Source organism: Hyla sarda, unplaced genomic scaffold (assembly GCF_029499605.1).
Source record: "Hyla sarda isolate aHylSar1 unplaced genomic scaffold, aHylSar1.hap1 scaffold_912, whole genome shotgun sequence".
NCBI classification, from domain to species: domain Eukaryota; kingdom Metazoa; phylum Chordata; class Amphibia; order Anura; family Hylidae; genus Hyla; species Hyla sarda.
The window spans coordinates 110,744-137,791 of record NW_026610941.1 but is presented as its reverse complement, the minus strand read 5'-3'; the positions used below and the strand labels follow the sequence as shown (position 1 = coordinate 137,791).

At 53.7% G+C, this 27,048-nt stretch overlaps 1 protein-coding gene across 2 annotated transcripts; it reads left to right on the top strand.

Annotated features, from left to right (window-relative positions):
- Positions 1-25,739, top strand: LIN37 (lin-37 DREAM MuvB core complex component). 2 transcript variants are annotated; one of them, XM_056554828.1, is made up of 10 exons: positions 1-129; positions 15,307-15,382; positions 15,685-15,760; positions 16,098-16,148; positions 19,648-19,677; positions 21,091-21,173; positions 21,365-21,516; positions 21,677-21,820; positions 24,622-24,695; positions 24,781-25,739. In XM_056554828.1, the coding sequence occupies exons 2-10, from the start codon at positions 15,349-15,351 to the stop codon at positions 24,860-24,862; spliced, it is 726 nt and encodes a 241-aa protein (XP_056410803.1). In that variant the 5' UTR covers positions 1-129; positions 15,307-15,348; the 3' UTR covers positions 24,863-25,739. The 2 variants fall into 2 exon arrangements, with proteins under 2 accessions (XP_056410803.1, XP_056410802.1); XM_056554827.1 differs by lacking the exon at positions 1-129 and adding an exon at positions 139-221.
- Positions 25,740-27,048: the final 1,309 nt, after the last annotated feature.

The window sequence follows — 27,048 nt, the reverse complement described above, 5'->3', positions numbered from 1 at the left end:
CGCAGATCTACTCCTCTGATTAGCTGCATTAAAGTGATTGGCAGTTCAAATAGCCAATGGGCGTGTCTAGAAATGAGATTAGCCAATGGGCGTTCGGGAGGCGGAGCCAGGATAGGAGCGGGATTTTAGGTGAGTTGGGTCGGTAACGGAGACCGGGAGATTCTGAGGGGGAGCGCGGGGGGTGTCAGGGAATAACGAGTGCCTCGGCTTCGTCCCGCATGGTATAAATAGTCGCCGGTGTGGCGGTAGTGACCGATACACTGTGAGGAGGGGGGGGAGCGCGGACCGATACACTGTGAGGAGGGGGGGGAGCGCGGACCGATACACTGTGAGGAGGGGGGGGGAGCGCGGACCGATACACTGTGAGGAGGGGGGGGGAGCGCGGACCGATACACTGTGAGGAGGTGGAGGGGGGAGCGCGGACCGATACACTGTGAGGAGGAGGGGGGAGCGCGGACCGATACACTGTGAGGAGGAGGAGGGGGGGAGCGCGGACCGATACACTGTGAGGAGGAGGAGGAGGGGGGAGCGCGGACCGATACACTGTGTGGAGGAGGGGGGAGCGCGGACCGATACACTGTGAGGAGGAGGGGGGGAGCGCGGACCGATACACTGTGAGGAGGGGGGGGGAGCGCGGACCGATACACTGTGAGGAGGGGGGGGGAGCGCGGACCGATACACTGTGAGGAGGTGGAGGGGGGAGCGCGGACCGATACACTGTGAGGAGGAGGGGGGGAGCGCGGACCGATACACTGTGAGGAGGAGGGGGGGAGCGCGGACCGATACACTGTGAGGAGGAGGGGGGGAGCGCGGACCGATACACTGTGAGGAGGGGGGGGGAGCGCGGACCGATACACTGTGAGGAGGAGGGGGGGAGCGCGGACCGATACACTGTGAGGAGGGGGGGAGCGCGGACCGATACACTGTGAGGAGGAGGGGGGGAGCGCGGACCGATACACTGTGAGGAGGAGGGGGGAGCGCGGACCGATACACTGTGAGGAGGGGGGGGGAGCGCGGACCGATACACTGTGAGGAGGGGGGGGGAGCGCGGACCGATACACTGTGAGGAGGTGGAGGGGGGAGCGCGGACCGATACACTGTGAGGAGGTGGAGGGGGGAGCGCGGACCGATACACTGTGAGGAGGTGGAGGGGGGGAGCGCGGACCGATACACTGTGAGGAGGGGGGGGGAGCGCGGACCGATACACTGTGAGGAGGTGGAGGGGGGAGCGCGGACCGATACACTGTGAGGAGGAGGAGGGGGGAGCGCGGACCGATACACTGTGAGGAGGAGGGGGGGAGCGCGGACCGATACACTGTGAGGAGGAGGAGGGGGGGAGCGCGGACCGATACACTGTGAGGAGGAGGAGGGGGGAGCGCGGGCCGATACACTGTGAGGAGGAGGAGGGGGGAGCGCGGGCCGATACACTGAGGAGGAGGAGGGGGGGAGCGCGGACCGATACACTGTGAGGAGGAGGGGGGAGCGCGGACCGATACACTGTGAGGAGGAGGGGGGGGAGCGCGGACCGATACACTGTGAGGAGGAGGAGGAGGAGGGGGGAGCGCGGACCGATACACTGTGAGGAGGAGGAGGGGGGAGCGCGGGCCGATACACTGTGAGGAGGAGGAGGGGGGGAGCGCGGGCCGATACACTGTGAGGAGGAGGAGGGGGGGAGCGCGGACCGATACACTGTGAGGAGGAGGGGGGGAGCGCGGACCGATACACTGTGAGGAGGAGGGGGGGGAGCGCGGACCGATACACTGTGAGGAGGAGGAGGAGGAGGGGGGAGCGCGGACCGATACACTGTGAGGAGGAGGAGGGGGGAGCGCGGACCGATACACTGTGAGGAGGAGGGGGGAGCGCGGACCGATACACTGTGAGGAGGAGGGGGGAGCGCGGACCGATACACTGTGAGGAGGAGGAGGGGGGAGCGCGGACCGATACACTGTGAGGAGGAGGAGGAGGGGGGAGCGCGGACCGATACACTGTGAGGAGGGGGGGAGCGCGGACCGATACACTGTGAGGAGGAGGGGGGGGGAGCGCGGACCGATACACTGTGAGGAGGAGGAGGGGGGAGCGCGGACCGATACACTGTGAGGAGGAGGAGGGGGGAGCGCGGACCGATACACTGTGAGGAGGAGGAGGGGGGAGCGCGGGCCGATACACTGTGAGGAGGAGGAGGGGGGAGCGCGGGCCGATACACTGTGAGGAGGAGGAGGGGGGGAGCGCGGACCGATACACTGTGAGGAGGAGGAGGGGGGGAGCGCGGACCGATACACTGTGAGGAGGAGGGGGGGAGCGCGGACCGATACACTGTGAGGAGGAGGGGGGAGCGCGGACCGATACACTGTGAGGAGGAGGGGGGAGCGCGGACCGATACACTGTGAGGAGGAGGGGGGAGCGCGGACCGATACACTGTGAGGAGGAGGGGGAGCGCGGACCGATACACTGTGAGGAGGAGGGGGAGCGCGGACCGATACACTGTGAGGAGGAGGGGGAGCGCGGACCGATACACTGTGAGGAGGAGGAGGAGGGGGGGAGCGCGGACCGATACACTGTGAGGAGGAGGGGGGAGCGCGGGCCGATACACTGTGAGGAGGAGGGGGGAGCGCGGGCCGATACACTGTGAGGAGGAGGGGGGAGCGCGGGCCGATACACTGTGAGGAGGAGGGGGGAGCGCGGACCGATACACTGTGAGGAGGAGGGGGAGCGCGGACCGATACACTGTGAGGAGGAGGGGGGGGAGCGCGGACCGATACACTGTGAGGAGGAGGGGGGGGAGCGCGGGCCGATACACTGTGAGGAGGAGGGGGGGAGCGCGGGCCGATACACTGTGAGGAGGAGGAGGGGGAGCGCGGGCCGATACACTGTGAGGAGGAGGAGGGGGAGCGCGGGCCGATACACTGTGAGGAGGAGGGGGGAGCGCGGGCCGATACACTGTGAGGAGGAGGGGGGAGCGCGGACCGATACACTGTGAGGAGGAGGGGGGAGCGCGGACCGATACACTGTGAGGAGGAGGGGGGAGCGCAGACCGATACACTGTGGGGAGGAGGGGGGAGCGCGGACCGATACACTGTGGGGAGGAGGGGGGAGCGCGGACCGATACACTGTGGGGAGGAGGGGGGAGCGCGGACCGATACACTGTGGGGAGGAGGGGGGAGCGCGGACCGATACACTGTGGGGAGGAGGGGGGGAGCGCGGACCGATACACTGTGAGGAGGAGGGGGGAGCGCGGACCGATACACTGTGAGGAGGAGGGGGGAGCGCGGACCGATACACTGTGAGGAGGAGGGGGGAGCGCGGACCGATACACTGTGAGGAGGAGGGGGGAGCGCGGACCGATACACTGTGAGGAGGAGGGGGGAGCGCGGACCGATACACTGTGAGGAGGAGGGGGGAACGCGGACCGATACACTGTGAGGAGGAGGGGGGAGCGCGGACCGATACACTGTGAGGAGGAGGGGGAGCGCGGACCGATACACTGTGAGGAGGAGGGGGGAGCGCATACCGATACACTGTGAGGAGGAGGGGGGAGCGCGGACCGATACACTGTGAGGAGGAGGGGGGAGCGCGGACCGATACACTGTGAGGAGGAGGGGGGAGCGCGGACCGATACACTGTGAGGAGGAGGGGGGAGCGCGGACCGATACACTGTGAGGAAGAGGGGGGAGCGCGGACCGATACACTGTGAGGAGGAGGGGGGAGCGCGGACCGATACACTGTGAGGAGGAGGGGGGAGCGCGGACCGATACACTGTGAGGAGGAGGAGGGAGCGCGGACCGATACACTGTGAGGAGGAGGAGGGAGCGCGGACCGATACACTGTGAGGAGGGGGGGGGGAGCGCGGACCGATACACTGTGAGGAGGAGGGGGGAGCGCGGACCGATACACTGTGAGGAGGAGGGGGGAGCGCGGACCGATACACTGTGAGGAGGAGGGGGGAGCGCGGACCGATACACTGTGAGGAGGAGGGGGGAGCGCGGACCGATACACTGTGAGGAGGAGGGGGGAGCGCGGACCGATACACTGTGAGGAGGAGGGGGGAGCGCGGACCGATACACTGTGAGGAGGGGGAGCGCGGACCGATACACTGTGAGGAGGGGGGGAGCGCGGACCGATACACTGTGAGGAGGGGGGGGAGCGCGGACCGATACACTGTGAGGAGGAGGGGGGGGAGCGCGGACCGATACACTGTGAGGAGGAGGGGGGGAGCGCGGACCGATACTGTGAGGAGGAGGGAGGGGGAGCGCGGACCGATACACTGTGAGGAGGAGAAGGGGGGAGCGCGGACCGATACACTGTGAGGAGGAGGAGGGGGAGCGCGGACCGATACACTGTGAGGAGGAGGAGGGGGGGAGCGCGGACCGATACACTGTGAGGAGGAGGAGGGGGGAGCGCGGACCGATACACTGAGGAGGAGGAGGAGGGGGGGAGCGCGGACCGATACACTGAGGAGGAGGAGGAGGAGGGGGGGAGCGCGGACCGATACACTGTGAGGAGGAGGAGGGGGGGAGCGCGGACCGATACACTGTGAGGAGGAGGAGGGGGGGAGCGCGGACCGATACACTGTGAGGAGGAGGAGGGGGGGAGCGCGGACCGATACACTGTGAGGAGGAGGAGGAGGGGGGGAGCGCGTACCGATACACTGTGAGGAGGAGGAGGAGGGGGGAGCGCGGACCGATACACTGTGAGGAGGAGGGGGGAGCGCGGACCGATACACTGTGAGGAGGAGGGGGGTGAGCGCGGACCGATACACTGTGAGGAGGAGGAGGGGGGGGGAGCGCGGACCGATACACTGTGAGGAGGAGGGGGGGTGATTCAAACTTTTATTAGGGGAGGAGACTATTACATGTGATCTTTCCATTGCAAATGTCCGTTCTCAACAAATCCCAGGTTACCATGGCAACAGAAAATTTTGTGGTGGCGCCTAAATCGTTTTTACCTGCCTCCTCCTCCGTTCCTGTGCTGATCCCCTTTTCTGCCTGCAGTCGGCGCCATAGTGTTATAGCCCAGTGGATGTCAGGTGACCATCGTAGCCAATGAGCAGTGGTCACATCGGGTAGCGCATACTCAGGGGTCGGTGGTATCATCGGGTAGCGCATACTCAGGGGTCGGTGGTCACATCGGGTAGCGCATACTCAGGGTCGGTGGTATCATCGGGTAGCGCATACTCAGGGGTCGGTGGTCACATCGGGTAGCGCATACTCAGGGGTCGGTGGTCACATCGGGTAGCGCATACTCAGGGTCGGTGGTCACATCGGGTAGCGCATACTCAGGGTCGGTGGTATCATCGGGTAGCGCATACTCAGGGTCGGTGGTATCATCGGGTAGCGCATACTCAGGGGTCGGTGGTCACATCGGGTAGCGCATACTCAGTGGTCGGTGGTCACATCGGGTAGCGCATACTCAGGGGTCGGTGGTCACATCGGGTAGCGCATACTCAGGGTCGGTGGTCACATCGGGTAGCGCATACTCGGGTCGGTGGTCACATTGGGTAGCGCATACTCAGGGGTCGGTGGTCACATCGGGTAGCGCATACTCAGTGGTCGGTGGTCACATCGGGTAGCGCATACTCAGGGTCGGTGGTCACATCGGGTAGCGCATACTCAGGGGTCGGTGGTATCATCGGGTAGCGCATACTCAGGGGTCGGTGGTATCATCGGGTAGCGCATACTCAGGGGTCGGTGGTATCATCGGGTAGCGCATACTCAGGGGTCGGTGGTCACATCGGGTAGCGCATACTCAGGGGTCGGTGGTCACATCGGGTAGCGCATACTCAGGGGTCGGTGGTCACATCGGGTAGCGCATACTCAGGGGTCGGTGGTCACATCGGGTAGCGCATACTCAGGGTCGGTGGTCACATCGGGTAGCGCATACTCAGGGGTCGGTGGTCACATCGGGTAGCGCATACTCAGGGTCGGTGGTCACATCGGGTAGCGCATACTCAGGGGTCGGTGGTCACATCGGGTAGCGCATACTCAGGGGTCGGTGGTCACATCGGGTAGCGCATACTCAGGGGTCGGTGGTCACATCGGGTAGCGCATACTCAGGGGTCGGTGGTCACATCGGGTAGCGCATACTCAGGGTCGGTGGTCACATCGGGTAGCGCATACTCAGGGTCGGTGGTCACATCGGGTAGCGCATACTCAGGGTCGGTGGTCACATCGGGTAGCGCATACTCAGGGGTCGGTGGTCACATCGGGTAGCGCATACTCAGGGTCGGTGGTCACATCGGGTAGCGCATACTCAGGGTCGGTGGTCACATCGGGTAGCGCATACTCAGGGGTCGGTGGTCACATCGGGTAGCGCATACTCAGGGGTCGGTGGTCACATCGAGTAGCGCATACTCAGGGGTCGGTGGTCACATCGGGTAGCGCATACTCAGGGTCGGTGGTCACATCGGGTAGCGCATACTCAGGGGTCGGTGGTCACATCGGGTAGCGCATACTCAGGGGTCGGTGGTCACATCGGGTAGCGCATACTCAGGGTCGGTGGTCACATCGGGTAGCGCATACTCAGGGGTCGGTGGTCACATCGGGTAGCGCATACTCAGGGGTCGGTGGTCACATCGGGTAGCGCATACTCAGGGGTCGGTGGTCACATCGGGTAGCGCATACTCAGGGGTCGGTGGTCACATCGGGTAGCGCATACTCAGGGTCAGTGGTCACATCGGGTAGCGCATACTCAGGGGTCGGTGGTCACATCGGGTAGCGCATACTCAGGGGTCGGTGGTCACATCGGGTAGCGCATACTCAGGGGTCGGTGGTCACATCGGGTAGCGCATACTCAGGGGTCGGTGGTCACATCGGGTAGCGCATACTCAGGGGTCGGTGGTCACATCGGGTAGCGCATACTCAGGGTCGGTGGTCACATCGGGTAGCGCATACTCAGGGTCGGTGGTCACATCGGGTAGCGCATACTCAGGGGTCGGTGGTCACATCGGGTAGCGCATACTCAGGGGTCGGTGGTCACATCGGGTAGCGCATACTCAGGGGTCGGTGGTCACATCGGGTAGCGCATACTCAGGGGTCGGTGGTCACATCGGGTAGCGCATACTCAGGGGTCGGTGGTCACATCGGGTAGCGCATACTCAGGGGTCGGTGGTCACATCGGGTAGCGCATACTCAGGGGTCGGTGGTCACATCGGGTAGCGCATACTCAGGGGTCGGTGGTCACATCGGGTAGCGCATACTCAGGGGTCGGTGGTCACATCGGGTAGTGACTCTGGCAGGATCGGAATACGCCAATTGTAGGCAGAAGGATTTTATTTAAAGGGGTACTCCGGCCCCAAGAAATCTTATCCCCTATCCAAAGGAGAAGTCTAATGGCGGGGGTCCACCACAATCTAGCATGCAGCACCCACCTGTATGCACTGCTGGAGGCTTTCAGTTTATGCCTCCCGACCACGGAGTATTGTGACGTCATGACTCCGCCCCCTCAATGCAAGTCTATGGGAGGAGGCGTGGCATGACAATCAAGGCCTATATCGTGATATCACGGCCACCGGAGGCTAAGATGTCTGGCATCATCGTACCCTTAACTCTTCCTTTTCCCTTTTTAATAACTCTTTTATTTGTGTCTTTCACACGACCAGTTGTACTTTGTAATAACATTTTCATTTCCACCATAAAATCTACCGCAAAACTCCAAAATTATTTGTGAGCAAATGTATTGTTTTTTAGGCATTGCACTTTATGGCTACTCACTGCTCCTGCACTCACTTCAAAGCCGTTTAATGATTCCGGGCGTACGGGTGCGCCATTTGTCCTTAAGTACCAGGACTGTCCGACTTGTATGATGTCCTTATTGGATCGATACCGCTCGGGGTGTAAATGTACAGCATGTGTTCGGTATCAGGCACCAAGATCTACATTTCTGTCCGGTGTCCTCTAAGTGAGGACCTAAATGTGGCAGAGACGCCTCCATCTCTCCTATAATCTGTGATAGTGAACAGAGCACAAGACACCATTGTGAAATCCCTGCACGGTGGTAGTGAGATCCTGCCCAGCTCCCCGAGGGTTCCTGGCAACCCTAGTTGGTGTCTGTTGGGCCCTAGTTGGCGTCTGTTGGGCCCTAGTTGGCGTCTGTTGGGCCCTAGTTGGCGTCTGTTGGGCCCTAGTTGGCGTCTGTTGGGCCCTAGTTGGCGTCTGTTGGGCCCTAGTTGGCGTCTGTTGGGCCCTAGTTGGCGTCTGTTGGGCCCTAGTTGGCGTCTGTTGGGCCCTAGTTGGCGTCTGTTGGGCCCTAGTTGGCGTCTGTTGGGCCCTAGTTGGCGTCTGTTGGGCCCTAGTTGGCGTCTGTTGGGCCCTAGTTGGCGTCTGTTGGGCCCTAGTTGGCGTCTGTTGGGCCCTAGTTGGCGTCTGCTGGGCCCTAGTTGGCGTCTGCTGGGCCCTAGTTGGCGTCTGTTGGGCCCTAGTTGGCGTCTGCTGGGCCCTAGTTGGCGTCTGTTGGGCCCTAGTTGGCGTCTGTTGGGCCCTAGTTGGCGTCTGTTGGGCCCTAGTTGGCGTCTGTTGGGCCCTAGTTGGCGTCTGTTGGGCCCTAGTTGGCGTCTGTTGGGCCCTAGTTGGCGTCTGTTGGGCCCTAGTTGGCGTCTGTTGGGCCCTAGTTGGCGTCTGTTGGGCCCTAGTTGGCGTCTGTTGGGCCCTAGTTGGCGTCTGTTGGGCCCTTGTTGGCGTCTGTTGGGCCCTTGTTGGCGTCCGGGGTATCGCGATTTTGGACATTATCGGTATCGGCAATTACCTTGCCAATATGCAGATAATGCCCCACCCCCTGGCCAGAGACTACCGTCGCTGCCTCATTGCCTCTGCCCACATACCACCGCCGCTGCCCCATTGCCTCCCCCCATCCTCTGGCCACATACCACCGCTGCTGCCCCATCGCCTCCCCTCCCCCCCCCCCATCCTTTGCCCACATAGAGTAGTGCTGGGCGGTATACCGGTATGAACCGGATACCGTTTTTTTTTTCTCCCACGGTATGGGGGGGGGGACAGGCGGTAATACCGTGATACCGCGATAATAAAAAAAAATTCCGTGATATTAATTTTAGGCCATACCGCCCAGCACTAACATAGAGCCTCCCCCTATCCCCGGTGTTATAATTACGTGTTCCCGAGGTCCACAGTCCTTCTGGCTCCCGCGCTGTTGCTGTGCACTGCGCTGCGTAATGACGAGGGACCTCCCCAACGCAATGTCACCGTCAGTGCGCACAGTGACAGCGCAGGACGGAGACAGAAGGATCGCGGACCCCAGGAACAGGTAATTATAACACTGGGGATGGGGAGAGGCGATGGGGTGGTGGCGGTATGTGGGCAGAGGATGGGGGGGCGGTGGTGGTATGTGGGAAGAGGATGGGGAGGGGGGGCGGTATGTGTGCAGAGGATGGGGGGGGGCGGCGGCGGTGGTATGTGGGGCGGGATGGGCGGCGGGGCAGCTGTGGTGGTTAGACTCAGGACCCCAGGACAGGCAGGGGGAGAGAAGCGGGCAGCGGCGATCTCTTGCCCGGCAAGAGCCGCTGCAGTTAATTGATTTTAAAGCGCCCGATTTAAATCATTGATCTGCAATGGCTTCTGCCCCGCCGAGAGGGGATTGAAATAGCCGATAATTTATACCGGAATATCTGTATAAGTTATCGGCCTGAAAGGTGACAGATTATCGGTATCGGCCCTAAAAAATCGATATCGGTCGATCTCTAGTCCAGGGGCCACAAACAAAAATAACACAAAAACCTATACAACATGGAGCCAAATTGGTCTTATTTTTGGCCATATTATTGCGGTATACTATATATGTGGTGCGGATGTGAACTGGCCCTATATTGTGCGATGTCGCTGTAGTACAGTATAACCTATAGGAGGCAGTGATGTCATCCTAGTAAGATGTCATGTCGCTGTAGTACAGTAAAACCTATGAGGCAGTGATGTCATCCCTGTAAGATGTGATGTCACTGTAGTACAGTATAAGCTATAGGAGGCAGTGATGTCATCCTAGTAAGATATGATGTCGCTTTAGTACAGTATAACCTATAGGAGGCAGTGATGTCATCCTAGTAAGATGTGATGTCGCTGTAGTACAGTATAACCTATAGGAGGCAGTGATGTCATCCCTGTAAGATGTGATGTCACTGTAGTATAGTATAACCTATAGGAGGCAGTGATGTCATCCCTGTAAGATGTGATGTCCCTGTAGTACAGTATAACCTATAGGAGGCAGTGATGTCATCCTAGTAAGATATGATGTCACTGTAGTATATTATAACCTATAGGAGGCAGTGATGTCATCCCTGTAAGATGTGATGTCCCTGTAATACAGTATAACCTATGTGAGGCAGTGATGTCATCCTAGTAAGATGTGATTCAGTATAACCTATGTGAGGCAGTGATGTCATCCTAGTAAGATGTGATGTCACTGTAGTACAGTATAACCTATAGGAGGCAGTGATGTCATCCTAGTAAAATATGATGTCACTGTAGTATAGTATAACCTATAGGAGGCAGTGATGTCATCCCTGTAAGATGTGATGTCCCTGTAGTACAGTATAACCTATGTGAGGCAGTGATGTCATCCTAGTAAGATGTGATTCAGTATAACCTATGTGAGGCAGTGATGTCATCCTAGTAAGATGTGATGTCACTGTAGTACAGTATAACCTATAGGAGGCAGTGATGTCATCCTAGTAAAATATGATGTCACTGTAGTATAGTATAACCTATGTGAGGCAGTGATGTCATCCCTGTAAGATGTGATGTCACTGTAGTACAGTATAACCTATAGGAGGCAGTGATGTCATCCCTGTAAGATGTGATGTCCCTGTAGTACAGTATAACCTATAGGAGGCAGTGATGTCATCCTAGTAAGATATGATGTCACTGTAGTATAGTATAACCTATAGGAGGCAGTGATGTCATCCCTGTAAGATGTGATGTCACTGTAGTACAGTATAACCTATAGGAGGCAGTGATGTCATCCTAGTAAGATGTGATGTCACTGTAGTACAGTATAACCTATAGGAGGCAGTGATGTCATCCCTGTAAGATGTGATGTCCCTGTAGTACAGTATAACATATAGGAGGCAGTGATGTCATCCTAGTAAGATATGATGTCACTGTAGTATAGTATAACCTATAGGAGGCAGTGATGTCATCCTAGTAAGATGTGATGTCACTGTAGTACAGTATAACCTATAGGAGGCAGTGATGTCATCCTAGTAACATGTGATGTCACTGTAGTATAGTATAACCTATGTGAGGCAGTGATGTCATCCCTGTAAGATGTGATGTCACTGTAGTACAGTATAACCTATAGGAGGCAGTGATGTCATCCCTGTAAGATGTGATGTCCCTGTAGTACAGTATAACCTATAGGAGGCAGTGATGTCATCCTAGTAAGATATGATGTCACTGTAGTATATTATAACCTATAGGAGGCAGTGATGTCATCCCTGTAAGATGTGATGTCCCTGTAGTACAGTATAACCTATGTGAGGCAGTGATGTCATCCTAGTAAGATGTGATGTCACTGTAGTACAGTATAACCTATAGGAGGCAGTGATGTCATCCTAGTAAAATATGATGTCACTGTAGTATAGTATAACCTATAGGAGGCAGTGATGTCATCCCTGTAAGATGTGATGTCCCTGTAGTACAGTATAACCTATGTGAGGCAGTGATGTCATCCTAGTAAGATGTGATTCAGTATAACCTATGTGAGGCAGTGATGTCATCCTAGTAAGATGTGATGTCACTGTAGTACAGTATAACCTATAGGAGGCAGTGATGTCATCCTAGTAAAATATGATGTCACTGTAGTATAGTATAACCTATAGGAGGCAGTGATGTCATCCCTGTAAGATGTGATGTCCCTGTAGTACAGTATAACCTATAGGAGGCAGTGATGTCATCCCTGTAAGATGTGATGTCCCTGTAGTACAGGATAACCTATAGGAGGCAGTGATGTCATCCTAGTAAGATATGATGTCACTGTAGTATATTATAACCTATAGGAGGCAGTGATGTCATCCTAGTAAAATATGATGTCACTGTAGTATATTATAACCTATAGGAGGCAGTGATGTCATCCTAGTAAGATATGATTCAGTATAACCTATGTGAGGCAGTGATGTCATCCTAGTAAGATGTGATTCAGTATAACCTATGTGAGGCAGTGATGTCATCCTAGTAAGATGTGATGTCACTGTAGTACAGTATAACCTATAGGAGGCAGTGATGTCATCCCTGTAAGATGTGATGTCACTGTAGTACAGTATAACCTATAGGAGGCAGTGATGTCATCCCTGTAAGATGTGATGTCACTGTAGTACAGTATAACCTATAGAAGGCAGTGATGTCATCCTAGTAAGATGTGATGTCACTGTAGTACAGTATAACCTATAGGAGGCAGTGATGTCATCCCTGTAAGATGTGATGTCCCTGTAGTACAGTATAACATATAGGAGGCAGTGATGTCATCCTAGTAAGATATGATGTCACTGTAGTATAGTATAACCTATAGGAGGCAGTGATGTCATCCTAGTAAGATGTGATGTCACTGTAGTACAGTATAACCTATAGGAGGCAGTGATGTCATCCTAGTAACATGTGATGTCACTGTAGTATAGTATAACCTATGTGAGGCAGTGATGTCATCCCTGTAAGATGTGATGTCACTGTAGTACAGTATAACCTATAGGAGGCAGTGATGTCATCCTAGTAAGATGTGATGTCCCTGTAGTACAGTATAACCTATAGGAGGCAGTGATGTCATCCCTGTAAGATGTGATGTCACTGTAGTACAGTATAACCTATAGGAGGCAGTGATGTCATCCTAGTAAGATGTGATGTCACTGTAGTACAGTATAACCTATAGGAGGCAGTGATGTCATCCTAGTAAGATGTGATGTCACTGTAGTACAGTATAACCTATAGGAGGCAGTGATGTCATCCTAGTAAGATGTGATGTCACTGTAGTACAGTATAACCTATAGGAGGCAGTGATGTCATCCTAGTAACATGTGATGTCACTGTAGTATAGTATAACCTATGTGAGGCAGTGATGTCATCCCTGTAAGATGTGATGTCACTGTAGTACAGTATAACCTATAGGAGGCAGTGATGTCATCCCTGTAAGATGTGATGTCCCTGTAGTACAGTATAACCTATAGGAGGCAGTGATGTCATCCTAGTAAGATGTGATGTCACTGTAGTATATTATAACCTATAGGAGGCAGTGATGTCATCCCTGTAAGATGTGATGTCCCTGTAGTACAGTATAACCTATGTGAGGCAGTGATGTCATCCTAGTAAGATGTGATTCAGTATAACCTATGTGAGGCAGTGATGTCATCCTAGTAAGATGTGATGTCACTGTAGTACAGTATAACCTATAGGAGGCAGTGATGTCATCCTAGTAAAATATGATGTCACTGTAGTATAGTATAACCTATAGGAGGCAGTGATGTCATCCCTGTAAGATGTGATGTCCCTGTAGTACAGTATAACCTATGTGAGGCAGTGATGTCATCCTAGTAAGATGTGATTCAGTATAACCTATGTGAGGCAGTGATGTCATCCTAGTAAGATGTGATGTCACTGTAGTACAGTATAACCTATAGGAGGCAGTGATGTCATCCTAGTAAAATATGATGTCACTGTAGTATAGTATAACCTATAGGAGGCAGTGATGTCATCCCTGTAAGATGTGATGTCCCTGTAGTACAGTATAACCTATAGGAGGCAGTGATGTCATCCCTGTAAGATGTGATGTCCCTGTAGTACAGGATAACCTATAGGAGGCAGTGATGTCATCCTAGTAAGATATGATGTCACTGTAGTATATTATAACCTATAGGAGGCAGTGATGTCATCCTAGTAAGATATGATGTCACTGTAGTACAGTATAACCTATAGGAGGCAGTGATGTCATCCCTGTAAGATGTGATGTCACTGTAGTACAGTATAACCTATAGGAGGCAGTGATGTCATCCCTGTAAGATGTGATGTCCCTGTAGTACAGTATAACCTATAGGAGGCAGTGATGTCATCCTAGTAAGATGTGATGTCACTGTAGTACAGTATAACCTATAGGAGGCAGTGATGTCATCCTAGTAACATGTGATGTCACTGTAGTATAGTATAACCTATGTGAGGCAGTGATGTCATCCCTGTAAGATGTGATGTCACTGTAGTACAGTATAACCTATAGGAGGCAGTGATGTCATCCTAGTAAGATGTGATGTCCCTGTAGTACAGTATAACCTATAGGAGGCAGTGATGTCATCCCTGTAAGATGTGATGTCACTGTAGTACAGTATAACCTATAGGAGGCAGTGATGTCATCCCTGTAAGATGTGATGTCACTGTAGTACAGTATAACCTATAGGAGGCAGTGATGTCATCCTAGTAAGATGTGATGTCACTGTAGTACAGTATAACCTATAGGAGGCAGTGATGTCATCCTAGTAAGATGTGATGTCACTGTAGTACAGTATAACCTATAGGAGGCAGTGATGTCATCCTAGTAAGATATGATGTCACTGTAGTATAGTATAACCTATAGGAGGCAGTGATGTCATCCTAGTAAGATGTGATGTCACTGTAGTACAGTATAACCTATAGGAGGCAGTGATGTCATCCTAGTAAGATGTGATGTCACTGTAGTACAGTATAACCTATAGGAGGCAATGATGTCATCCTAGTAAGATGTGATGTCACTGTAGTATAGTATAACCTATAGGAGGCAGTGATGTCATCCTAGTAAGATGTGATGTCACTGTAGTATAGTATAACCTATGGGAGGCAGTGATGTCATCCTAGTAAGATGTGATGTCAATGTAGTATAGTATAACCTATGGGAGGCAGTGATGTCATCCTAGTAAGATGTGATGTCACTGTAGTATATTATAACCTATAGGAGACAGTAATGTCATCCTAGTAAGATGTGATGTCCCTGTAGTACAGTATAACCTATGTGAGGCAGTGATGTCATCCTAGTAAGATGTGATGTCACTGTAGTATAGTATAACCTATAGGAGGCAGTGATGTCATCCTAGTAAGATGTGATGTCACTGTAGTATATTATAACCTATAGGAGGCAGTGATGTCATCCTAGTAAGATGTGATGTCACTGTAGTATAGTATAACCTATAGGAGGCAGTGATGTCATCCTAGTAAGATGTGATGTCACTGTAGTACAGTATAACCTATAGGAGGCAGTGATGTCATCCTAGTAAGATGTGATGTCACTGTAGTATATTATAAGCTGTAATAAATTGCACACACAGACTTTTAGGCCTCAGTTTCTCGTTTTTCCTTGTAGAATATCTGACGGACGCCTCCCGGTACGAGCGCTGCGGCCGCCATGTCACTCACGAAGGTGAAGGTGGAGAAGACGGGTGAGGACGCATTGTGGTTAGAATACGGTTTTACCGGCTGGTGATCCCTTATACCAATGTTTCCCTACCAGGGAGCCACCAGCTAATGCAAAACTACAACTCCCAGCATGCACAGACAGCCAATGGCAGGGTTTCCCTACCAGGGAGCCACCAGCTGTTGCAAAACTACAACTTCCATCCGTTGGCTGCCCAGACATGCTGGGAGTTGTAGTTTTGCGAAGATTCTAGGATTTTTTTTTTTTGCTCGCTGCGCTGAGACCATGCGTCCCGTCAGTAAATGTAATGTGTTTTCTTTCCATTAGATCTGGAGGCGGCGAGCGCTCGTAGTCGTCTGGATGCCGTCCTGAAGGGGCTGGTGGACCAGAGCGAGGTGGACAGGTGAGGGGTGAGGAATTATAAAACACGGCAGCAACAGTGCCACACCTCTCCATATGTTGTGTGCGGTACTGCAGCTCAGCCCTATTAAGTTCATTGGAGCCCAGCTGCAATACCAGACATGGACTGGTGAGGCGCTGTCCGTCTGCTCCGGAGTTGGTGGTGGTGAGATCCGGATTATCAGACTATTACATACCTGCACTCGCTCTGCAGCTTCATAGACAAGCCTTAATCTAGTACTGGGCCCCAGGGGCCACTTCTGAGAACGTGGAGCCCCCGCCGGCCAGTGCAGACAATGTGAATTGCGATGAGTCTAATGTGAGGATCTTGTGGTTTACAGGGAACAGATGGAGGACGAGAGCGGAAAAGCATCCACGGACCCGCAGTGCAAGTAAGAGGGAACTCCGGGCGTCACCTACACTGCAGCAAACCCTCAGCTGTGAGAAATGTCAGGATTATGGAAGATCCTGTGTGAGACACACATCGGCACCAAAATATCCTTCTGTCCTGACAGTTTGTTACAGTGTATCAGTGTAGAGAATCCTCTGTGAGCTGAACACAGCAGCAGAAATGATCTCCCTGTCCTGATAGTTTGTTACAGTGTATCAGTGTAGAGAATCCTCTGTGAGCTGAACACAGCAGCAGAAATGATCTCCCTGTCCTGATAGTTTGTTACAGTGTATCAGTGTAGAGAATCCTCTGTGAGCTGAACACAGCAGCAGAAATGATCTCCCTGTCCTGATAGTTTGTTACAGTGTATCAGTGTAGAGAATCCTCTGTGAGCTGAACACAGCAGCAGAAATGATCTCCCTGTCCTGATAGTTTGTTACAGTGTATCATTGTAGAGAATCCTCTGTGAGCTGAACACAGCAGCAGAAATGATCTCCCTGTCCTGATAGTTTGTTACAGTGTATCAGTGTAGAGAATCCTCTGTGAGCTGAACACAGCAGCAGAAATGATCTCCCTGTCCTGATAGTTTGTTACAGTGTATCAGTGTAGAGAATCCTCTGTGAGCTGAACACAGCAGCAGAAATGATCTCCCTGTCCTGATAGTTTGTTACAGTGTATCAGTGTAGAGAATCCTCTGTGAGCTGAACACAGCAGCAGAAATGATCTCCCTGTCTTGATAGTTTGTTACAGTGTATCAGTGTAGAGAATCCTCTGTGAGCTGAACACAGCAGCAGAAATGATCTCCCTGTCCACGTAGTTTGTTACAGTGTATCAGTGTAGAGAATCCTCTGTGAGCTGAACACAGCAGCAGAAATGATCTCCCTGTCCACGTAGTTTGTTACAGTGTATCATTGTACAGAATCCTCTGTGAGCTGAACACAGCAGCAGAAATGATCTCCCTGTCTTGATAGTTTGTTACAGTGTATCAGTGTAGAGAATCCTCTGTGAGCTGAACGCAGCAGCAGAAATGATCTCCATGTCCACGTAGTTTGTTACAGTGTATCAGTGTAGAGAATCCTCTGTGAGCTGAACACAGCAGCAGAAATGATCTCCCTGTCCTGATAGTTTGTTACAGTGTATCATTGTAGAGAATCCTCTGTGAGCTGAACACAGCAGCAGAAATGATCTCCCTGTCCTGATAGTTTGTTACAGTGTATCATTGTAGAGAATCCTCTGTGAGCTGAACACAGCAGCAGAAATGATCTCCCTGTCCACGTAGTTTGTTACAGTGTATCAGTGTAGAGAATCCTCTGTGAGCTGAACACAGCAGCAGAAATGATCTCCCTGTCCACGTAGTTTGTTACAGTGTATCAGTGTAGAGAATCCTCTGTGAGCTGAACACAGCAGCAGAAATGATCTCCCTGTCCACGTAGTTTGTTACAGTGTATCAGTGTAGAGTATCCTCTGTGAGCTGAACACAGCAGCAGAAATTATCTCTCTGTCCTGATAGTTTGTTACAGTGTATCAGTGTACATAATCCTCTGTGAGCTGAACACAGCAGCAGAAATGATCTCCCTGTCTTGATAGTTTGTTACAGTGTATCATTGTAGAGAATCCTCTGTGAGCTGAACACAGCAGCAGAAATGATCTCCCTGTCCACGTAGTTAGTTACAGTGTATCAGTGTAGAGAATCCTCTGTGAGCTGAACACAGCAGCAGAAATGATCTCCCTGTCTTGATAGTTTGTTACAGTGTATCAGTGTACAGAATCCTCTGTGAGCTGAACACAGCAGCAGAAATGATCTCCCTGTCCACGTAGTTTGTTACAGTGTATCAGTGTAGAGTATCCTCTGTGAGCTGAACACAGCAGCAGAAATTATCTGTCTTGATAGTTTGTTAGTGTATCAGTGTACAGAATCCTCTGTGAGCTGAACGCAGCAGCAGAAATTATCTTCCTGTCCACGTAGTTTGTTACAGTGTATCAGTGTACATAATCCTCTGTGAGCTGAACACAGCAGCAGAAATGATCTCCCTGTCCACGTAGTTTGTTACAGTGTATCAGTGTAGAGAATCCTCTGTGAGCTGAACACAGCAGCAGAAATGATCTCCCTGTCCACGTAGTTTGTTACAGTGTATCAGTGTAGAGAATCCTCTGTGAGCTGAACACAGCAGCAGAAATGATAGTGTGTTACAGTGTATCAGCAAAGAAATACTCTGTGAGCTGAACATAGTGTATCACTTTAGAGCAGTGTTTCCCAACCCGTGTGCCTCCAGCTGTTGCAAGGCTACAACCTCAGCGTGCCCGGACAGCCTACATCTAGACACATACTGGTTGGGAAACATTGGTTTAGATAATCATCTGAGCATAACACAGTATTTTCCAAACGGCGTGCCTCCAGCTGTTGCAAAGCTACAACTCTCAGCATGCCCAGACAGCCGAAGGCTGTCTGGGCATGCTGGGAGCTGTAGCTTTGCAACAGCTGGAGGCACACTGTTTGGAAAACACTGCAATTAACCTAACAAATCCCTTGTTCTGAATGTTTGTTACAGTGTATCAGTGTAGAGAGCGAAACATGGCAGCAGCGCTAATGTTCCGCCTTTTTTGATATTTTGATACAATGTTTAGGCGCAGTTATAATGTATCCGTTTGGAGTCCAGGCTCTTTAGCTCACACTGTATGGTTCAGAAAAGATGCAGTTGTAACAAATGCTCAGCTGTGAGAAGTGTTAGCTCAGGGCAGGTTTTCAGTAATGTCCCATTCACTGGCTGCAAGCAGAGATCTTGAGAAGGAATTAAAACTCAAAGGAAAAAAAATTTTTTTTTCAAATTAGCGGAACCCTCACAATACGGCTTAAGCCATTGATATGTTCTACAATTAACTATAACCCTTTATTCTCGTTCAAGTAGCGTGTCCAACAACTGAGGAGGCGTGGCCAACAACTGCGACAGATTTATTACGATTAAATCCAGAGAGTGGCGCAAATCTACATCATCATCTGCTTTTACGTTCGGACATTATATTTAATGTTCCTTTGTTTGGGACAGGACCAAAAAAAAAAAAACCTCAATCTTAAAGGGGTTCTCCAGGAATAGAAAAATGGCGCCTCCCCTGTCCTTAGGTTGTGTGTTGTAATGCAGCTCAATTCCATTGAAGTGAATGGAGCCAAGTTTAATACCACACACAAGCTGAGGACAGATGTGGCACTGTTTTTGGAAGAAATTAGCTCTGTCTTTTTATTCCTGCATAGCCCCTTTAATACATTTTCCCCAAAGTCTGTGACAAAGTTTCCGAAATTTTCATTGTGTGGTGAATGTTCTATTTACTTAAAAATGGAAACCCCTTGATGGGCCCGTCTCCCTCCCAGCGTCATGTGCCGGACACTTCTGCTTCCGCAGCGTTCACAATGCTTTATTATGTGATGGTCGTGAGTCAGCAGCACACGGGATTTCTTGTATTTTACATGGATTTGCTTTTTAATACAGTTCCTCTTTTTCTTTTAGAGACTCTTCTCCATCTGCTGCCGGAAAGAGGTAAATGTTATAATCCTGTACATAAGATGGATCCTAGAAGTTATGGAACTGCGCCTGGTATCCAGCTGTAGAGTGAAGGATGGAGAGGAGAGGACCACCAGCCAATCAGTATCACCGGGAGAGTGGGGAGGAGAGGACCACCAGCCAATCAGTATCACCAGGAGGGTGGGAAGGAGAGGACCACCAGCCAATCGGTATCACCAGGAGGGTGGGGAGGAGAGGACCACCAGCCAATCAGTATCACCAGGAGAGTGGGGAGGAGAGGACCACCAGCCAATCAGTATCACCAGGAGAGTGGGGAGGAGAGGACCACCAGCCAATCAGTATCACCAGGAGAGTGGGGAGGAGAGGACCACCAGCCAATCAGTATCACCAGGAGGGTGGGGAGGAGAGGACCACCAGCCAATCAGTATCACCAGGAGAGTGGGGAGGAGAGGACCACCAGCCAATCAGTATCACCAGGAGAGTGGGGAGGAGAGGACCACCAGCCAATCAGTATCACCAGGAGGGTGGGGAGGAGAGGACCACCAGCCAATCAGTATCACCAGGAGAGTGGGGAGGAGAGGACCACCAGCCAATCAGTATCACCAGGAGGGTGGGGAGGAGAGGACCACCAGCCAATCGGTATCACCAGGAGGGTGGGGAGGAGAGGACCACCAGCCAATCGGTATCACCAGGAGGGTGGGGAGGAGAGGACCACCAGCCAATCAGTATCACCAGGAGAGTGGGGAGGAGAGGACCACCAGCCAATCAGTATCACCAGGAGAGTGGGGAGGAGAGGACCACCAGCCAATCAGTATCACCGGGAGAGTGGGGAGGAGAGGACCACCAGGAGGGTGGGGAGGAGAGGACCACCAGCCAATCAGTATCACCAGGAGGGTGGGGAGGCGAGGACCACCAGCCAATCAGTATCACCAGGAGGGTGGGGAGGAGAGGACCACCAGCCAATCAGTATCACCAGGAGGGTGGGGAGGAGAGGACCACCAGCCAATCAGTATCACCAGGAGAGTGGGGAGGAGAGGACCACCAGCCAATCAGTATCACCAGGAGGGTGGGGAGGAGAGGACCACCAGCCAATCAGTATCACCAGGAGGGTGGGGAGGAGAGGACCACCAGCCAATCAGTATCACCAGGAGGGTGGGGAGGAGAGGACCACAGCCAATCAGTATCACCAGGAGAGTGGGGAGGAGAGGACTTCCAGCCCCCGCAGACTGGTCACATCACAGCTGTATATAGGGCCCTGCAGACTGGGCAGAGTCCATGTGACCTCTAATCCTAAAGGACAAATCCCAAAGCTTTGGGGGTCAGAGCACTAGGGAGGGTCAGGGTTAGGCTGGAGATTTATTGTTATGGCTGATCAGTGAATATTTTCTTGTGGATTATTTTGTCTGATCACTGACTGTTCCTCTCCAGACCCTCCGTGCGCCCCTCTCACCACCGCCGGAAAAAAAGAAAAGAAGAGGATGGAGTCCCCGAATCAGTGCTCCCCAAGACCAGTAAGTGAGGCCCCTCCCTCCCCAAGACCAGTAAGTGAGGCCCCTCCCTCCCCAAGACCAGTAAGTGAGGCCCCTCCCTCCCCACGGGTCACACGTATTTTACGCTGCGGATCAGCCAGTGACCGGACCCATAGAAATGTATTTTTTTGTCTTTATATAATTTAACCCAATCGCTCTTCTTTATTTTTCAGACACTTTTGTCATCCGCCTCTTCGATCGCAGTGTGGATTTGGCGCAGTTCTCAGAGGACACCGCCCTGTACCCCGTCTGCCGGGCCTGGCTCCGGAATTCTCCAGGAACCAAAGCCCCGGAGCCCCCTCCGACACCTCCGCCATCAGAAGAGGTAGGGATCCCGGGGCCGCTGCAGCTGTTTACAACCAACTGTTGGAGAACTACCACTCCCAGCATGTCCAGACGGCCTGCGGGGCTCATGGGGGGGGGGGGGGTTTGCGGGTTTTGCAGCAGATTGGAGATCCTGATCCCGGATCCTTCTTTACCTTCAGGGGGACGTAGTGAACGGAAGTTCTCAGAATATCTATCACCTACCTCCCCCATCATCCTGCCCACTAACAGGAACGGGAGAACCAGTTAACCTGAGGATACCGTCACCCCTCCCCCAAGAAGTGGAGCCCCTCGACATCAACACGGTGAGCACCGCCGCAACGGCTGGGGGAACCTAATAATGCTGCTCAGTATGGGCAGTGGATGCCACCAAGGAGTGTACAGTACAGAGGTGGACTCCCCCCTCAACACCCCCGCCCTCCCCGGTGTGTACAGTACAGAGGCGGACTCCCCACCCCCGGTGTGTACAGTACAGGGGCGGACTTCCCCTCCCCCCGGTGTGTACAGTACAGAAGTGGGCTCGTCTCCATACTGACCCCCGTACGGACACGTCTCCATTCTGACCCCCGTACGGACACCTCTTCCTACTGACCCCCGTACGGACACGTCTCCCTACTGACCCCCGTACGGACACGTCTCCCTACTGACCCCCGTACGGACACGTCTCCCTACTGACCCCCGTACGGACACGTCTCCGTACTGACCCCCGTACGGACACGTCTCCTTACTGATGCCCGTACGGATTCGTCTCCTTACTGACTCCCGTACGGACACGTCTCCCTACTGACCCCCGTACGGACACGTCTCCTTACTGACCCCCGTACGGACACGTCTCCGTACTGACCCCCGTACGGACACGTCTCCTTACTGACCCCCGTACCGACACGTCTCCGTACTGACCCCCGTACGGACACGTCTCCTTACTGACCCCCGTACCGACACGTCTCCCTACTGACCCCCGTACGGACACGTCTCCCTACTGACCCCCGTACCGACACGTCTCCCTACTGACCCCCGTACGGACACGTCTCCGTACTGACCCCCGTACGGACACGTCTCCGTACTGACCCCCGTACGGACACGTCTCCGTACTGACCCCCGTACGGACACGTCTCCGTACTGACCCCCGTACGGACACGTCTCCGTACTGACCCCCGTACGGACACGTCTCCGTACTGACCCCCGTACGGACACGTCTCCGTACTGACCCCCGTACGGACACGTCTCCGTACTGACCCCCGTACGGACACGTCTCCGTACTGACCCCCGTACGGACACGTCTCCGTACTGACCCCCGTACGGACACGTCTCCGTACTGACCCCCGTACGGACACGTCTCCGTACTGACCCCCGTACGGACACGTCTCCGTACTGACCCCCGTACGGACACGTCTCCCTACTGACCCCCGTACGACACGTCTCCCTACTGACCCCCGTACGGACACGTCTCCGTACTGACCCCCGTACGGACACGTCTCCCTACTGACCCCCGTACCGACACGTCTCCCTACTGACCCCCGTACCGACACGTCTCCCTACTGACCCCCGTACGGACACGTCTCCCTACTGACCCCCGTACGGACACGTCTCCGTACTGACCCCCGTACGGACACGTCTCCCTACTGACCCCCGTACGGACACGTCTCCGTACTGACCCCCGTACGGACACGTCTCCGTACTGACCCCCGTACGGACACGTCTCCGTACTGACCCCCGTACGGACACGTCTCCGTACTGACCCCCGTACCGACACGTCTCCCTACTGACCCCCGTACCGACACGTCTCCCTACTGACCCCCGTACCGACACGTCTCCCTACTGACCCCCGTACCGACACGTCTCCCTACTGACCCCCGTACCGACACGTCTCCCTACTGACCCCCGTACCGACACGTCTCCCTACTGACCCCCGTACCGACACGTCTCCCTACTGACCCCCGTACCGACACGTCTCCCTACTGACCCCCGTACCGACACGTCTCCCTACTGACCCCCGTACCGACACGTCTCCGTACTGACCCCCGTACCGACACGTCTCCGTACTGACCCCCGTACCGACACGTCTCCGTACTGACCCCCGTACCGACACGTCTCCGTACTGACCCCCGTACCGACACGTCTCCGTACTGACCCCCGTACCGACACGTCTCCCTACTGACCCCCGTACCGACACGTCTCCCTACTGACCCCCGTACCGACACGTCTCCCTACTGACCCCCGTACCGACACGTCTCCCTACTGACCCCCGTACCGACACGTCTCCCTACTGACCCCCGTACCGACACGTCTCCGTACTGACCCCCGTACCGACACGTCTCCGTACTGACCCCCGTACCGACACGTCTCCGTACTGACCCCCGTACCGACACGTCTCCGTACTGACCCCCGTACCGACACGTCTCCGTACTGACCCCCGTACCGACACGTCTCCGTACTGACCCCCGTACCGACACGTCTCCGTACTGACCCCCGTACCGACACGTCTCCGTACTGACCCCCGTACCGACACGTCTCCGTACTGACCCCCGTACCGACACGTCTCCCTACTGACCCCCGTACCGACACGTCTCCCTACTGACCCCCGTACCGACACGTCTCCCTACTGACCCCCGTACCGACACGTCTCCCTACTGACCCCCGTACCGACACGTCTCCCTACTGACCCCCGTACCGACACGTCTCCCTACTGACCCCCGTACCGACACGTCTCCGTACTGACCCCCGTACCGACACGTCTCCGTACTGACCCCCGTACCGACACGTCTCCGTACTGACCCCCGTACCGACACGTCTCCCTACTGACCCCCGTACCGACACGTCTCCCTACTGACCCCCGTACCGACACGTCTCCCTACTGACCCCCGTACCGACACGTCTCCCTACTGACCCCCGTACCGACACGTCTCCCTACTGACCCCCGTACCGACACGTCTCCGTACTGACCCCCGTACCGACACGTCTCCGTACTGACCCCCGTACCGACACGTATTCCTACTGACCCCCGTACCGACACGTCTCCGTACTGACCCCCGTACCGACACGTCTCCGTACTGACCCCCTTACATACTGATATGTATAGATGATTCACCTGTCCTTCCTCTCTCAGCCCCCAGAGATGACCCCCAGCATGTCCTCCCTCATCTACCAGAACATGACTCGGTGGAAGAAGATCCGGCAGAGGTAAGGTGGGGGGGGGGGGGGACGGGGCGCCGCTGATCCCCCAAAATCTTATATCCTAAGTCTAAGCCTCATTTGTGTCTGACAGATGGAAAGAAGCTTCGTACCGGAACCAGCAGCGCTACGCGCAGAGCATGAAGGTCCTGAAGGAGATGTACGAGCGGCAGTGAGGCGGCCCCGGCCCATCACGACACCGGGGGTCCGGAGGGGTCAGGGGGTGAGATGTATTAGAAGGGGATGAATTGTAGTGAAGAGTTTTGGGGTTCGGGGCGTCGGCAGATATTAGGGGGTCGTCCTGTGAGCGTGCACTCACCTGGGGCACATAGGACCTAATGTGCCCAACGATCTGTGTAGTGCAGTGCTGCAAAACTACAACTCCCAGAATGCTCGGACAGCCAATGGCTGTCCGGGCATGCTGGGAGTTGTAGTTTTGCACCAGGTAGTTGGGAATTGCTGGTGTAGTGATTGGGATATGTTCTTGTATTGAAGGACAGACATGTGATGGCGGCCATATTGGAGGATATCCTGCGATATAGATATACAGAGGAGGGGGGCTGCCGCACACGGATCATGTGGGGGGCAGCCGCACTCGGATCATGTGGGGGGCTGCCGCACACGGATCATGTGGAGGGCCGCCGCACACGGATCATGTGGGGGGCTGCCGCACACGGATCATGTGGGGGGCCGCCGCACTCGGATCATGTGGGGGGCTGCCGCACACGGATCATGTGGGGGGCCGCCGCACTCGGATCATGTGGGGGGCCGCCGCACTCGGATCATGTGGGGGGCTGCCGCGCACGGATCATGTGGGGGACCGCCTCACACGTATAGACTCTTGTCTCCATCTTCTGTTTTTAACCCTTTTCCAGCTGGTTTTATGTTATTGGGGGAGATCCGGGATTTTGAAAACACTTTATTGAATTAAACGTCTGCTCCACATAGACGGCGGTTTTATTTTACGTGTTTCCAGGCCGGGGGGTTTCCCTTAGTCGCCTTTTATGGATTTTCGTCTTGTCTGTGCAGTTTATGATAAAATATTATATTCGACCGGCCCGCGGTGCGCTCTTTATTACCGCGTTTCTGCAGCTTTATTTTTCACTGTAGCATTCACTCCTGGATTAGATAAACATAGTGATGGCGCCGCCCATGTTATCAGGTTGTGTCTGGTATTACAGCTTCTTCCAATGCACTACATTCACTTTTTTCTTCTAAGCCACACCCCTTTATACTGCCACGCCCTTTTCTTTACACCCACACCCCTTTATACTGGCACTTCTTGTCTTCTAAGCCACACCCCCTTTATACTGCCACGCCATTGTCTTCTAAGCCACAGCCTTGTTGTCTTAACCACGCCCCTTTATAATGCTGCCTCTAGTCTTCTGAGCCACACCCCTAAAGACTGCCACCCCCTTTTCTTTTAAGCCACTCCCCTTTATGCTATAACCCTTTGTTTTCTAAGCCACACCCCCTTTCCCAGCATGCACAGCGAGTGGCTAAAACACCTAAGAGAGATTTTGTGCAGCACATACTCCAGTGTTCTGCCGCATTGTGATGAGCCGGAGTACCCCCATGTGTCCTCAGTGTCCCACAGCCAGGAGGGGGAGGGGTAACTGGGACCGGAGCAGCGATGGCCCAGAATATTTAAATTGTGACAAATTAACCTCTTAGTAACATCAATCATACATGTAGGGGGAGAAATAATGATTGTTTATACTGCTGCTGCTATCTCTTTGTGATCAGGATATATAGTAGTTATACACCTCCCCTCCAGCTCTATCTGTATACTGCTGCTATCTCTATGTGATCAGGATATATAGTAGTTATACACCTCCTCTCCAGCTCTATCTGTATACTGCTGCTATCTCTATGTGATCAGGATATATAGTAGTTATACACCTCCCCTCCAGCTCTATCTGTATACTGCTGCTATCTCTATGTGATCAGGATATATAGTAGTTATACACCTCCCCTCCAGCTCTATCTGTATACTGCTGCTATCTCTATGTGATCAGGATATATAGTAGTTATACACCTCCTCTCCAGCTCTATCTGTATACTGCTGCTATCTCTATGTGATCAGGATATATAGTAGTTATACACCTCCCCTCCAGCTCTATCTGTATACTGCTGCTATCTCTATGTGATCAGGATATATAGTAGTTATACACCTCCCCTCCAGCTCTATCTGTATACTGCTGCTATCTCTATGTGATCAGGATATATAGTAGTTATACACCTCCCCTCCAGCTCTATCTGTATACTGCTGCTATCTCTATGTGATCAGGATATATAGTAGTTATACACCTCCTCTCCAGCTCTATCTGTATACTGCTGCTATCTCTATGTGATCAGGATA

Excerpts from the sequence above, each read along its gene's own strand:
- LIN37 (XM_056554828.1), top strand. The coding sequence starts at position 15,349 with ATGTCACTCACGAAGGTGAAGGTGGAGAAGACGG. Across the intron at positions 15,383-15,684 it reads GGTGAAGGTGGAGAAGACGG|ATCTGGAGGCGGCGAGCGCT; the intron begins GTGAGGACGCAT and ends TCTTTCCATTAG. Across the intron at positions 19,678-21,090 it reads CCATCTGCTGCCGGAAAGAG|ACCCTCCGTGCGCCCCTCTC; the intron begins GTAAATGTTATA and ends GTTCCTCTCCAG.